We start from the raw sequence: 15,932 nt of genomic DNA, 5'->3' as shown, positions 1-15,932 counted from the left end.
CTGAAAATATTCTGCCTCCTGAAACGCATTTATTGTGGATACATTCCCTATATTTAGCTTGTAAGTGGATCTCACCTTCCCCTCCGACATATAATTAGTGGCGTGATATGCGTAACGTTACTCTACAAAGAGAGGAGTTAACGTATAAACGCAAAGGGTGCCCTAAGAAATGTAAAAAATGTGGTCATTCTAACAATTCAACATATTCATTTCTACCTTAGGGGCTGGACACTATAGGCTAGTACCTTACCTTCTTACTAAGGGTGACAGTACAATATAGCATTGTAATAATAAATGCGCTATAATAGTAGTACTGGTAGTACTCTTTCCTTGGTCTATAAGGTGATGTACACTGTGAGAGAGTTATTTTTGTTATCTGATGACTGATGTTTGTGTTCACATGATCGGAGAATCTTATGTCCTGTAAAAGGTTAATTTTTCTGATACTGTTCTATTTCAATTTATGCTCTGTGATATGTGCATTACTTGTTCCAAATGACAAACTTATATGCTGTAACAGATGTTTTTTTCTTTTCTTCACTTTTATTGTTTTATTAAAAATGACCCGATGATGAAAAAAAAAAAAATTTGGAAGACCGTATGGAAATTGCTTATTCACAAAATGGTCTATCCTTGGTTATGGATATGTTTGTGAATATCCTTTCCAGCTGTCCTCCCAGTAGGTCAATATAGCTTCTATATAAGCAAATGTTCCCTTTTTATAGAATCTAAGTAGTCCTGAAAATGGGTCCCAGGTTATAGACAAAAACTCAACACACAATACAAGTTGCCAGGACAATCTTTGATCAATCTCCTTCAGATTTACCGAAACTATGGATACAAATTGACTGGATACCCGTATTACAATCAGGCAGGGCCCTTGCAGTACATAGTTGTTGAAAGATCTAAAGGAGATTGTATGATTACAGTAGTTAGTGTTGGTTTGAACATTCTCAGATGTCTGGTCTGTGACAAATATCCAGCAGTAGAGCTGCTGCTTTTATTATCATTTTTGATAGTAAAACTGTTTTTGGCAATGTTTGTATTATATGATTTTTATTTCCAATCGCGTTTGGCCTTGGCCATTCTTGAACTGGCCCACTGTTGCTAGTCTTTCTTTTATAATATCCTGATTTTAAATTACCAGATGTCTTCAAGAACAGAATGTATAACTGAACAGTGACACACCTGCTTTTGTCAGTTGTAAGGCCAGTGTGTGGGCTGATCTATGCACTTTCAAACCGCTGCTATTAAAAAAAACAGTGGAAACTTTTTGACAGTCAGTGTGATAAAGAAGTCTATTTCATGGAAAATTATGGTTTTTCCAGGCCATCTCCTGTCGGAGCACGAGGTGCAATTACGGGATAAAACCAATGAGATTTTGGAGCTGAAGAAAGAGGCTGAGTTTTACAGGAATGAAATGAACAACTTGAGAGAGCAGTTGTCTTCTGAGAAGAAGAATGATGAGAATAGAATAATGATGCTGAAAGAAGCGATTACAAAACAACGGCTGCAGTTCGAGAAATCGGCTGAGGTATTGTATTGTCTATGGCAGTACAGATCTATCAAATTCTACCGGTGCAAAACATTTATGAATAGGTATGCAATGTTCCCATAATGTGACTTTGCTGGACAGCCTATCCTGTGCTGGCTGACAATTGACATTTGGCAGTGTTCTTCTGAGGGATTACTGTACAGGAAGCCATTGCGGTGCTGGAAAATACTCTGAAGCTCCATGTATCCATATTCAATTTTGAACATATATTTATCAAATAATAATTATTGTAAAACGCATCTACATAAACCAGTAATTTATATCACCTTGTCTTAAAGGAAACCTAAAAATATGTAAAGTTGTAGGCCGATGCTAACTTTTCCATCTGAAAATGCAAGTTGCCTTGGCAGTCACTGAACCTCTGTTTTCAGTACAATCTTGGTGACCGACAACCAGTATAAGGTGGAGGAGTGTTAAATTGCATGCTTTTCTGCATGCTTGTTATAGATCAGTGACTTACAAATACTGAAACCAGAGACAAACGTACAACTAAATTTTTTAAGGAAAGAAAACTGCAAAGCACTTCTCCCTATATGTCAACAAAGGGTTTTTAAAACTATAACTGAGAGGTTCAACCATTTACTGAAAAAATGGGTTATATTATTAGATGATGGGATCCCACGTGGAATGATTAGTTGTAAATCCACACATATGTAAAAGGAAACTCCACATGAAAACTTGTCCGATGTATAAGAAGCTGTTAGAGGCTATCACAATACAGTATCACATGTGTCACAGACAGGAGGATAAGAAACTCTAATGAGCAATAATCAATAACTTTTATTGAATGAATGTACCCACTTACATTAGAATTAGGACTCCGCTACATGCCTATGAAGGAGGGTCAAGGATGGATGATACACAGTCCAACTCTTGGTTAAAGAGAGGAGAGGGCAGTAAGAGAGCCGGGATCACTGACAAGATGATACAACACTGCCAGAGGGAAGGTGTGGTGCAGTCTACACATAGAGGGAAAGCTGCTGTAGGGTGGTGTTAGATTTGTCAGCGATCCCGGCTCTGTTACTGCCTTCTCCTCTCTCTGGCCAAGAGTTGGATTGTGTATCATCCATCTGGGACCCTCGTCCGTGGGCACACAGCCGAGTTCAAATTTCAATGTAAGTGGATACATTTTTTCAATAAGTTATTGCATACTAGGCCTTGGTGTATTTTTTAATACTCCTGTTAGTGACACATAGATCATTGGGCTGCACTTGCTGAGCTACGCAGATGAGATCCTGATTAAGGTGTACTGGGCTGTGCTGTGATAGTCTCCAACAGTATATAATCCATTATTCAGTGAATGGTTGATTCTCTCTTAGGTATTGTTTTGATACCCTTTGCTGACATTTAGGAAGACGTGCTTTGCGCAATTTACCTTCCTCATTTAATTTTCAGCTACCAGGCTCCACATTGGTTGTACTGGCCTCATGCACCCTGCTAGTAGTATAGGGGGTACCATATTGGAGTTTCAGTACTGGTTTATTAGAATTTTTTTAACTAAAATTTTCACAAGACCAGACATTACAGCCAGCATATCTCTTTTGGGATGGAAGCCCTTCAAGAATACATTGGCTATGTTGTGCAGCAAATGGCACTTCAGAGTCCTTTACAAACTGTTCCTTTCATTGCAGGAACAGAAACTGGAAAACAGCAGTCTGAAGAAGCAGCTCCTGGCAGTAGAACAAGCTGCTTATGACAGTCATGAGAGGGCCAAACGTCTACTTAAAGAGCTGAAACAGTTACAGGCGGAGCATGCCATACTTCGAAACCAGGTGAAACATTTACCAACTTTAACTTACAGTTATGATAATCAGCTCTCTATATCAGAGTACAGAAGTAATATCTATATACAAACCTCTGTAGAGAAACCCCAAATATCTGGCCTCAAACACTGATTGAAAATTCTGGGGATCATCTTTGAATTTTTCTTGCCAAAGCATCTTTAATGATATAACTGGATGTCATTAAAAAAGCCGGGTGCAGAATTGGAGCAGGGCCCTATGTATACAGTGGGCAAAAGAAGTATTGAACATGTCACCATTTTTCTAAGTAAATATATTTATAAAGGTGCTATTAAAAATGAAATTTTCACCTACTTGTCGGTAACAACCCATGCAATTCCATACATACAAAGAAACCAAAACAAATAAGTTCAGAAATTTAAGTTATGTGTGATAAAATTGAATGACACAGGGAAAAAGTATTGATCAATCCAACTAAAATGTATTTAATACTTTGTACAAAATCTTTTGTTGGTAATGACAGCTTTAAGACCACTCCTGTATGGAGAAACTAGTCGCATGCATTGCTCAGGTGTGATTTTTGGCCCATTCTTGCAATCTTGACGGTTCCGTGGGTCTCTTCTATGAACTTTGATCTTTTAGTTCTTTCCATAGATTTTCTATTGGATTAAAGTCTGGGGATTGGCTGGACCATTCTAGCAGCTTTATTTTCTTTCTTTGAAACCAGTTAAGAGTTTTTCCTTGGCTTTGCGTTTGAGATCATTGTCTTGGTGAAATGTCCACCCTCGTTTCATCTTCATCATCCTTTTAGATAACAGCAGATTTTTATCATGATCGTCTTGGTACATTTTTCCATCTATCCTTTCTTAAATGTAATGAAGTTTTCCAGTACCGTATGCTGAAAAACAGCCCCACGCCTTGATGTTCCCACCTCCAAACTTCACTGTTTGTATGGTGTTTTTGGGGTGATGTGCAGTGCCATTTGACCTCCAAACATGGTGTATTTAATGTCATTCAAAGAGTTAAATTTTGGTCTCATCTGACCAGACTATATTCTCCCAGTATTTCACAGGCTTGTCTAAATGTTATGCAGCAAACTTGAAACGAGTTTCAACATGCTTTTTCTTCAGCAGTGGAGTCTTGCGTAGTGGGCGTGCATACAGGCTTTGGTGATTGAGTGCATTATTTTAGTGTTTTCTTTGAAACATTAGTACCTGCTAATTCTAGGTCTTTCTGAATCTCTCCACAAGTGGTCCTTGGCTCTTGGACAACTCTTCTGATAATTAATGTCACTCCTCTGTCAGACATCTTGCGAGGAGCACCTGGTGGTGGCCGGTTTATGATGAAATTATGTTCTTTCCATTTCAGATTATGCCCCCACAGTGCTCACTGGAACATTCAGAAATTTAGAAATCCTTCTGTAATCAATGCCATCAGTATGTTTTGCAACAATAACGTTACGAAGGTCTTGAGAGAGCTCTTTGCTTTTACCTATTATGAGATGTTTCTTGTGTGACACCTTGGTAATGAGACACCTTTTTATAGGCCATCAGTTGAGACTGAACCAGCTGATATTAATTTGCATTGCTAAGGGACAGGATTGCTTTCTAATTATTAATAGATTTCAGCTGGTGTCTTGGCTTTCCATGCTTTTTTGCATCCCCCTTTCTTTGTGTGTTCAATAATTTTTCCCTGTGCCATTCCATGTTATTACACATAACCTAATTCCTGAACTTATTTGTTTTGGTTTTTTTGTAGGTAAGGATTGCAGGGGTTGTTACTGACCTGTGATGAAAATGTTATGTCAATAGCACCTTTAGACCCGGTTCACACTAGCGCGACTTGTCAGGCGACTTGTCAGCCTGACAAGTCGCGCTCCCTCGCAGTCCATTGACTGCTACAGGACCCGTTCTAATAGGAGCGACACAAGTCGCTCCGACTTAGAAAAAGGGTCCTGTACTACTTCGGGGCGACCTCGGAGCGACTTCCATAGACTTCCATTATATGAAGTCCGTGCAAGTCGCGCCGAAGTCGCCTCACGAAGTCGTGTCGCCTCAATGTGAACCAACTCTTAGAAATATATTTACCTACCAAAATGGTGACAAAGGAGAGAGTTAATCTGTTCCTTCCTGTTAAAGTAGCTCTAAACTAACTCACTGAAAACTCATATAATCTTTACTCATGTTAATGTACTTCCTAAAATTGTTTTCAGTTTTTTTTTTTTTTGTTTAAATTTGCGGCTTTCATTATTATTTCTAGTAATCCTGCTATAATGCTCATTATTCAGTACTTTGTTTTATGGTGTGACAACTGTCTCCAGTTGTTCTACTGCATTGTCACTCTGTTATATGCTGCCCTGGCAGAGACTACAAGCACTCAAGCTGACCCACATAGCACAAATATGGTCTACTGTTGTCAGCATCAGGAAGCTGTTCCAGAGAAGTAATAGGCAGCTAACCCTGGAACAAGGGAATGTAGACAAGAAGAAACTGCAAGAAACTGGAGATCTGCAGCACTGTGATGCAAATAAGGATGAAAATGAATGCATTTTATGATTTAAAAACAAAATGGCAGTTGATTAAATGTCATTGTTAGGATCATTCAGTTAGGATTAAGATCCATTTTCAAAGTTAGAAAGTACAGGAAAGTTTCCTCCCACCACTCATCATTCAGGTTTACACCCTCCAGTTCCAAAGACTGCCTGTATAAAAATTTGATGGTCAGATCATGTGAGCATGTTTGTCCGTCTTCTAGCATCTCTGGTCGTTTTTGGTGTCCCTAAACAACTGATTAAACTTTTCTTTTTCTCTCTCTCTCTCTCTCTCTGCAGCTGAAGAGTCAGGAGGAGCTGGACAAGAGGCAGCAGGAAGTTAATGAGGCTGTGAAAGACTTAAAAGCTCAGGTTAAGTTGGAAATCCAGAGCACCCTTCAGGATCTGCACTGCTCTACGAAAGATGAGCTGGAGGAGGATGCGGAGGCTGTCCTCGAACGCAATCAAAGTTTTGGTTCTCAGCTAGAGAGTCTGAAGGAGAATTTTCCTTTCACAGCAAACTCTGCTTCAGCATCAGAATTGGCAGACAAACTTGGGAGTAGCCAGGGTCACTTATCGGTGAGTTAACTGAAACTCACACACAAAAAAAAAAAAAAAACAGCAAATACTGACTAAGGTAGTCTGCCGCCCTCCAACCTACTTTGCCTTACTGTTGAACTGTCATCCTGTGTGTGAGAATGGCTTGTAAAGGTAAGGTTGGATCTACCTTTCAGTCCCATTCCCTAATGGCTTAAGTCAAGTTAAGCCGGCCATACGTGGATCAAAATTTTAAACCATTTATGGGCAGGGTGGTGGTACAGCAGACGATCTACCGATCGACTGCTGTACCACCACCCTGTTGGATCGTTGCCGCGCAATCAACGCTGCTGGCTATAGCCGGAATCACTCCCCAAGTCTCCCCAATGTCAGAATACACAGGCTCGGCGGGAGGATTCCCACATCCATATTGAATGTGTGGATGGGGGAATCGAGTCTTTTGTTACATTCAATTTGCGGTTTGAATGAAAAAAAAAAAACGGATTAATGTATGGGCTGCTTTAACCGTTGTGTCAGGATTTCCACTCCGAGTTTCTTTTCTTGCAGTCTTTTTACTACTATACTAATTTATCTGTCCGCAAGTCTTGTGGCCCTTTTCCAGCTGTGACATCCTTAATTGGGGCTGTTTTTCATGACCTGTTTTTCCCTACAAGTCTTTTTGTACTCCCTTTTGACAATGGCACTTTAAGGTGGTATTTCTTTTATATTGCTATCGGTGGTGATAGTATTTGACAGTTGCTTCCAACTCTTTATTAAACATTTTAATGACCAAAACAAGCTGAATGATCAAACCTCATTGTTACAAATTGTTTCTCTCATTTGTGTAAATGTCACTTTAGAAGTGAACAGTCATCTATAGCGGCACACATTTTTCTTGTGGTGCTTTTTGATACATAATGGATGACTGTTGATCAAAAAAACAACGAGATTTCCAGTCACAATTTACCAACCAGCCAGTGACCAACCGAATTGACCTGTCTAACAGTATGCGTTAAAAACAGGGGTTTGGTTGCACACATTTGCAAATACATGCGTAAGCTGCAGGCCCTGACGAGGCACCCTGTGATCTGCAGTCCCTAACTCTACAATTTAAAGAGTCTCTACAATGAGAGCACATGCATTTAATGGGATAGATGGAGGACAGGTGACTAGAGGGAGCCCACCCCTCCTTAAAGGCACAGGGTCACACTGAACACCCAGCACATCGCACAATGGCGGCAAAGGTGTCAGTGCGTTGCCTGGCTCAATATAGATATCAATAATGCAAAAAGTGGTCACCGCCTCCACCTATAACTGGTCTTAGTGGTAAGGAGAACTGGAAGGTCGGACGCAGATCAAAAAAACAGAGATTTCCAGTCACAACTTACCAAACAGCCAGCGACCAACCGAATTGACCTGTCTAACAGTATGCGTTAAAAACAGGGGTTTTTGTTTTTAACTTACCACTAAGACCTTTTTGCATAATGGATGACTGTTATTGTGTGTAATATACATGTTGTAACAATTCTTGCTTTCAAGCAATAAACCTCAACCCATGTCTGCTGCACTTTTGTGAATTCCAAGATCCAGGGGTGAGGGCTTTAAAAGGAATCAAAAAGGTTGGGAATATTACCCGGAGGGTACTTTACTCTCATTTGATCAAATAAAAGCAAAATTTAATCTTCCGAACCAATATTTTTTCCGTTCTCTCCAACTATGACATGCATTTCAGTCACAGTTTCAGACCCTGGGGATAGAGACTCAGCCTTTGGTTTTGGAAAACCTACTCCAGGATCATTCTATCCAAGAGGCTGTCAATAACTTGCAAATAATTGTTTGGCACTACACCTCCTACGATGCCCAGTTGCAGAGAGCGATGGCGGAGGGAGGTCCCAAACATTGATGGAGAGGATTGGGATGATATGTAGGAGAGGCTGTTTAAACATCTGGTGTCAGCTAGAGATAGACAGATACAGTTTACATTTTTGCATAGAATCTACTATACCCCAGCCCATTTTGCAGGGATTTACACCTCATGCTCCACCATGTGCTGGAGTTGTATGTATGTCCCTGACAATTTTAAACAGATTTTTTGAAGTTCCCCGGCAATCCAAGACTTTTGGTCAAAGGTACTTGAGTGTATAACCTAAATACTTTACTATACCTATAACCCAGTACATCTCAGTGTGCCTCCTGAGTTTGGTGGATGCTGTGGTCCCGTCTAATGCCCTTAGAACCTTACTCCATGTCATACTATTCTACTCACGTAAGGCTTTTCTTCTACATTGGAAGAAGCCTGTGTCCCTCTGGAAGGGTCTGGTCAACTCTACGATCCCTTTTTATAAGACCACATATATTTCCAGAGGATGCAAAAAGAAATTTCAAAAGGTTTGGCAGGCTTGGATGGATTCTTCTTCCACCATGAGCTGACCTCACAGGTGTGGATTGAGAATTCTTGGGCAATGCTCGCACTCTTCTACAAGATAGATCAGACACATGGGCGAGAGTGGCATCTTGATAACTAATCGCCTTTTAAGTCCAATAAGCAGAATAAAAAAAAAAGCAATAAACATCAGGGCTCATGTCAGATAAAAGTTCAGGCCACACACAGCACTCTGCAATTAAGTGGTTAATGAGTGGGTAAATGAATGGGTTGGTTAATGAACTCAGAAGTGTAAAACCTCTGATTAGTCTCCTTAGTGAGCCAAGCGATTTCCTATTCAATGTTCTCCAAACACTGATAAAGTGGACAATTTCCAATATTATAAACGCCTGACAAGAAATATTGTATCTTCCTGCAGATGGAACACTGGCGTGGAGAGGCACTAAGGGAAAAGCTGCGTCAGCAGGAAGATCGGCTGAAGGTGAGCACATTTTATAACACTGAATTTGCATATTCAGTTAAGTACAGTAGTTCACAGCAACCAGTGTGAAATCAGAACCTAACTGACTGCAGTAATCTAATCCCTAAATACTCGATACTCTGCTGGGCATCATCACAGATGGCACATTTATAGATGAACTGGACAAGAACCACAAGAATCCCCCATTCCTTACAGAAGTATTGGCACCTGCGGAGTTGTATAGTCATGTGAAAAACAAAGTACACCCTATGGAAATTGTTGGCTCTTTTAAGAGGCACACATTAGATTTTTGTTTTGTTTTTTAAACCGTGCCTACAGAAAATGGTAATATAGTTGAATGAGAAAACAAGAAAAATGTGCCCTTTCAATCATTAGGCCGGCCATAGACGAAGCAAATTTTTATTTCCCTACCAACACAGACAGTGTTGAAAGGGGAATCCCTCCCACCAAGCCATTAGTTCTCCCGGCAGGAGGGTGGGGGAAGCTGCCCCTGCCAGGAGAACATAGTGATTATTGCTAGGGGCTATAACAGCTGCTTGCGATAATCGCATGTAAAATCCGGCAGGTTGGTTGTACCCAAGTTGATTGATCTATCAACGTGGGTACATTCAGCCTGCTCATACATGGTTAGAATTTCAGCCAGTTCCTGCTGAACCGGCTGAGATTCGAACAGTCTATGGCCGGCTTTCAAAAATATAAATAGATATAATGGTTCTTTCGTTTTTAGCATGACAACCCTATGGACTCCTTCAGTTACCGTGCTGTGCTGTTCTGTGCTTCTGATGTGCCCCTGGGCCTTTTATGAGGAACAGGTTACCTCCAAGTATATCCGCCCTCAAGATGGAGACTGTCCAGTGAGCCAATAAGAAGAGTTAGGGGGCAGGGCCGAGCCATGGCTACGTGTCTGAATGGACATGCAGAGCAGTGGCACAGGAACTAGCCTGCTTGGTTGCCCTTAAGAGCTCTGGAAAGGGACCCAAGAAGAGGAGGATCTGGGCTGCTCTGAGCAAAACCACTGCACAGAGCAGGCAAGTATGACGTTTGTTATTTTTAAAAGAAAAATACTTGACTTTAATATCACTTCAATTTGTATCTTTTTTTTTCAATATCTTATATACTGTGACAAGAGCAGTGCAGTGTTAACTTAGTGACGCTGTACTGTTCTGGGGAAGTGATCATGTTTTTTTTTGTTTTGTTTTTTACACACTATGACTGCTTATAACAGTGATGATCATTGTTATAAGCAATCATTCTATTCATTGTGTGCTATTGTGAAGCTGTGATTGGCCACAGCTATCACATGGTACAGATGCACTGCGATTGGCCCTGTCTGTACCATGTCATCACTGTGACCAATTACGATGGTCAACGCAACAGTACACAACAAATATCTGTCTAGAAGTGAAAGCCTTTCTGTGTGTACAACAGTCATATGATCACTGTCGTTGGTAAGAGTGATCTGATTTGGTAGTGGCACTGACCCAATAAAATGATCTGTCATCCGCTGTGTCCAGTGGGTGACCGATTGCACTGCAGCATGGCCTGACCCTGGAAGGACATCATATGACATCCTCCCAGGATGGGAGAGTTCCCGCTCAGCCGTCATTTGACAATAGGCCAGGTGGGAAGTAGTTACATTTTTAAATGTCTGTAGGTAACTCATGCCTTGAGCTATGTTTCTTGCCTCCACCCTCTTCAGATCAATCTGTGATATTCTGTGAATTGTGATCACTCTGTATTCACATTGATGTGTTTTGAAGAGAGTTGTGCACAGACCTCACAGGGAGCATACATAAGAATAATTGTGTCTGAATTACAACTGACAATTTAACTAACAATATTCTATTCCAATATGTGGTGTGCATTCCTAGGCTCAGCTCCATCAGCAGATGTGTAAGCAGGCAGATGTTCTGAGTAGAGGTCGACTGCAGACAGTTGGGTCTCTGTCCAATCTGAGGAGACAAGTGAATGCTCTGGATGAACTGGTCAGTAACATATCAGCAGATTCTTCATTCCATTCCCAGAATTCCTCTGGTGCAACACAGTTACTGAGCGAAGAGACACGCAGCCTGGTAAGTGTAACAAGAGTGAAGTGAAGTTGTATGTTTTGTATATAATGTACAACTGGGACATAAAAGCAACATCATAGCAAGGGAAAGCAACCTAACCCAATGTGCTAAGCTGAGTTTGAGAAAATACCAGCTATTCAGTTTATTTTTTTGCTTTTGGAAAGAGAAAAAGTATTTTTAAACTTAAAAAACTGGAGCAGACCCTGCTGCTGTTTAAAGCCCGAAACTCGGGAGGAGCTCGCGGTACTAACTATGCAATGTTAGTACATTGATTCCAACCCCCCCACCCGCCAGAGCACACCAGTCAGCACTCGCAGTCATTGGCTTGGAGCACTGATCTGATGCCGATCAGCAGCTGTTTTTCCAGCATGCCCGTTCAGGAGCCAGGCAGGGTGCTGTACACACGGGACGAATGTCAGCCGGTTTCCGTTGAACCGGCTGATATTCTGCTTGTAAGAAACACAAGCCTCTTAATTGTGAGCAATCTGTTTCAAGTTTCTTTGCTGCTTACTTTCTTTCACTGTCTCCCTCTCTGGAAGGCTGTTAATCCTGGATTTTCTGGGGTTAACAGCTGGGCATATAGGCAGGGAAAGGAGTTTTCCCTGTCTATATGCAGGCTCCTCTCATGTAGGGAAAATTCCTGTAGACAGTTGACATCCTGTACACCGGGTCCAATTTGGCAGGTATTGTGCCAGTTTTCTATATTAGAAACTGGGATGATCCCTTTGCCACTCTCAATCTGTTTTACTTTGAAATAAAGATGTGTGATGCAGGTGAACCTAAAACCGCTCTGCTTTGTTAATGTGGCACATGCAAATTTCACCAGTTTCCTGTGCCATTGTAATAGCACAGGAGCATTTAATTCCACCCACTATGTTCATAACCATAGCAATGGGTCATACTAGTCATGTGAGGTTGCCTTTTACCCATTGTGCTGGTTAGACGCTTGGCTCTTACCACTCTCTGTTGTCACTGCTCAAAGATGAGGATAATACTTTTAGCTCATATCTAATAATTGTTGACGTTTTTTGCTCAGCCTCATCTTACAGTCTCCCCCATACTTAGCAAAGACTGTTATCACTCTCTATACTGATGAAACCTTTTACCTGCTTGTGGTTCAAGTGTGGCCTCAATAGCAAAGGGCCAATTTGATCCATTGTGTCATGTTGACAATCCCAGCACACATCCTGAGCCCTGGTTTCATCTGTTCCTCTGACATTCAGGTTTGTCTTATTTTCCTATATTGCAGAACTGTAAAGTAAGCACTAGCCCTATCCCTGTGACCGGACTGGTGGGAACACAGCGACTGTTCGGTAGTGAATACTCGGCGACAGTCTGCCACCTGGAAAAATAGGTAAGTCTCTCTTTGTCATTTGTAAAAGTAGCAGATTGACATTCGCCAGTACAAAATCATAATGCAACTTTTTTTGTATTGTTGCTCTGAGGCAAGTATCTCATGCAGCTGTGAAACCTTGCATTGTGATTTTGTAACTAAAGTTTGTCGGCGTTGGTGTGCTGGTGATGCTCTGCTACTGTTACAGGCGGCTTGATGATAGTGCCATCCATTGAACTTTCACTACAGCACCTGTATAATTGAAATTGCGATGCTGTAAGACCTCGAGAATAGATGAAACCTTTTGTCACTATGAACAAGTCATTTTTGTTCCCACTTTTTTTTCTAAACAGTCTTCAACAGGCCAGACCAGAACTACCGCTAGTGCCACAGCCTGGATTTAAAAAAACGACTCATTAAAAATGACGTAATGCTATTAAACTCCCCATAGGGACCAAGAGCATATAACACTTCTCCCCGTTCATATCTACCGTGGTCTGTCATGGTCAGACAGAAAGCACCCTCACACTCCGACAATGCTTTCTAGAAAGGAGATTGATTTGTGATTCACAGCTCTTGTCCCTGCAGCTCTTTGCCTATCAGTGTCTGCTTATATACAAACCCAGCTGGTATCACACAGTGCTGCAGTGCTAAGTGATCGATCGGCTCTGTTTTATACACAGTACAGGCCGACATTCCACACAATTCATTCCTAAAAGTGAAAGCTCACTCAGAGCTCTGTGATCCATTGGCCAAGCTGTGTCTTTGTAAAAATAGCCTCTGATAGACACAGAGAGCCGCATTGCTGAGCGATCTGTCGCTGTTATGAATGACGATCAGCGCTGCTTGTTCATTCATAAGAGTAAAAATCACTCAGAGCTGCTGCTCTGTATAATGTATCTTTCTCTATCGCTCATTGACAGACGTAGTCTTCTTGATTCTCAAGAGCTGGGTTATGTTGTCTCCGCAGGAGTAGGACTAGGCAGAAAGACAAAACGTTCTGGCTCCACCTTAGGGGCAGTCCCTGAGGGTATATCCTCCCTCTCTCTGCTACAGGGAATCAGTTTTTTTCTGTCTAGTCAGGAGTAAGGACCTAAGTTCCTTGCTGGGATCTTTTTGGTCCTGGCAAGATTTTTTCTTTAAAAAAAAAAAAAAAAAAAAAGATTTTTTTTTAGGCAGTTTTTCTCCAGTGTTTTTTTCCTGTGAGATCTTCAAGCAAATACGCCGGACTGGGCGACACTAGTGGTCACCCCAGCCGGCCTACCAGCGCGCGCAGACCATTGCATTGCGCTTGGTCGGCCGCGACACATTCAAGTAAGTATGCGGGGCCGGGCGACGGGCTGGGTGTTGAGGCCCCCGTTCCCTGTTAAGGCGCACTCCACTCGGGCGCTTAGTGCGTCATGGGCCTTTCGCCATCAGGCGTCAGTGGTCCAGGTGTGCAAGGCGGCTACCTGGTCGTCGGTGCATACCTTTACAAAACATTATAAAGTTGATGTAATGGCATCATCTGATGCCGTGTTTGGCCGCAAGGTTTTGCAGGCCGCCATTTGAGGAGACCAGTGGTCTGCCTCGAGGGTTTTTTTCCGTTGGAAATTTTTCTTTTGAGTCTCATTCTTTGTTTATAATGAGCCTTTAAAACTTCTACTTTGGCACCGGTTGGGCCTTCTAGATTGGATTTTGATTTTTGTCAATCCCACCCCTCATTTGTGGCACTGCTTCTGGATGTCCCAGCTCTTGAGAATCAAGAAGACTACGTCTGTCAATGAGCGATAGAGAAAATCTGATTTTTGTAAGATCTTACCGTAAAATCCTTTTCTCTTAAGCTCATTGACAGACGTAGTACCCGCCCCTCTATCATTGAGTTGGGTTGGGTTAAATTCTCTGTTACTGCTTTAGAACAGAACTGATTCCCTGTAGCAGAGAGAGGGAGAATATACCCTCAGGGACTGCCCCTAAGGTGGAGCCAGAACGTTTTGTCTTTCTGCCTAGTCCTACTCCTGCGGAGACAACATAACCCAGCTCTTGAGAATCAAGAAGACTACGTCTGTCAATGAGCTTAAGAGAAAAGGATTTTACGGTAAGATCTTACAAAAATCCGATTTCGGCTGCTTTTTCTTCATACAGGGCTCCGACAGATACTTTACACAGAGCTGCAGCTCTAACTGATCTTTTACTATTCTGAATAAGCAAGCAGTGCTGATTGTTCATTCATAAAATTGACTGATCATTTTGCTTAGAGAAAGGGTGGGCCGCCTCCTCCTACCACAGGGATGGCCAAAATTTGGGCTTTAAAAATGATTGGGCTACAGCCAACAATAAGGCGTGTATTTAGTGGACAATGGGGCCACCAATCAGAACAGGACAAAGTGCTACACTTGGTCCCCTGGGGAGTCAAATACAATTTAAAAATGTTTAAGTGGCGCAAAGGTAATCACATGTGGAATTTGCCTCTCCTAGAAGCATCAATTCTTTCACCCAGGTGTTCCATACTTGTGCCAGGGTAGTGACTCCGTAAATGGGTTCAGCATCACTGACTCAGGACTGATCTATGGTACATGAATTGGAAGGGGGAACAGCTGCTTTCATCACAGCCTAATCACACTGGTGCTTTTGGACAGGTTTCCTAGAATCATGCTCAAAAATAAGGCCCCTTTCACACTTGTGCGACTTGTCCTGTAACTTGGGACAGCAAAGTCGCATGACAAGTTGTACTCCATGATTTCCAATGAGTACCATTCATATCTGTGTGCTGCAAAATCGCATGACTTTTAGGTCGCACAGATGTGAAAGGGGCCTAAAAGCTTCCTTTGTTTTCTATGTAATAATACATGATTGGTTTATTATGCATTGTTTATGTTGTTATATCTATAAATAGAATTGACTTGATGATCATGCCTATGTACCCATCCTTTCTCTAGTTCAGATTTCTCATTGACTGCAGTGCAATTGCTGAAGGTGAATAAGATTGCCTGCTAGCATTGTCATCTCTCGGAACCTAAATACTATGTATGTTGACCCATGCACATCAGACACCCTCATTCATGCTCCTGCATGTATAAACATCTCCCGAACAGCTCCTCTCCTCCTCCTAGCCTAGCTGACACTGGTTGCTCTGGAAGCCGAACTGACACGTGGGCTTGGTCACTTCCGGCAGCAGTGTTAGAGCTGTTGAATTTACGTCCACCAGCCACAGAGCTTTGGATGGCGCAAAGGATTTGTGGTCATGTGACCATGCCTTAAATGAAAAAAAGGTTCCAGTTTTAAGATTTTTGGAGGTGGAAAATTGCAACCTGTGCTCACGT

The 15,932-nt window shown here is 41.8% G+C and overlaps 1 protein-coding gene across 1 annotated transcript in view; it reads left to right on the top strand.

Annotated features, from left to right (window-relative positions):
- The window catches only part of CNTRL (centriolin), a 166,877-nt gene extending 154,191 nt beyond the window's left edge, over positions 1–12,686 (top strand). Inside the window, exons 37-42 of the mRNA XM_082263161.1 lie at positions 1,329–1,534; positions 3,187–3,327; positions 6,128–6,406; positions 9,166–9,228; positions 11,100–11,300; positions 12,547–12,686. Of these exons, the coding sequence (XP_082119287.1) occupies positions 1,329–1,534; positions 3,187–3,327; positions 6,128–6,406; positions 9,166–9,228; positions 11,100–11,300; positions 12,547–12,651 (995 nt within the window). The 3' untranslated portion in view covers positions 12,652–12,686. The remainder of the gene's footprint in view (positions 1–1,328; positions 1,535–3,186; positions 3,328–6,127; positions 6,407–9,165; positions 9,229–11,099; positions 11,301–12,546) is intronic.
- Positions 12,687–15,932: the final 3,246 nt, after the last annotated feature.

The sequence above is a fragment of the Pelophylax lessonae genome (assembly GCF_965119305.1).
Source record: "Pelophylax lessonae genome assembly, chromosome: 7".
Classification (NCBI taxonomy): Eukaryota; Metazoa; Chordata; class Amphibia; order Anura; family Ranidae; genus Pelophylax; species Pelophylax lessonae.
Note: the sequence above shows the minus strand (reverse complement) of the source record. Positions and strands in the feature narration are given on the sequence as shown.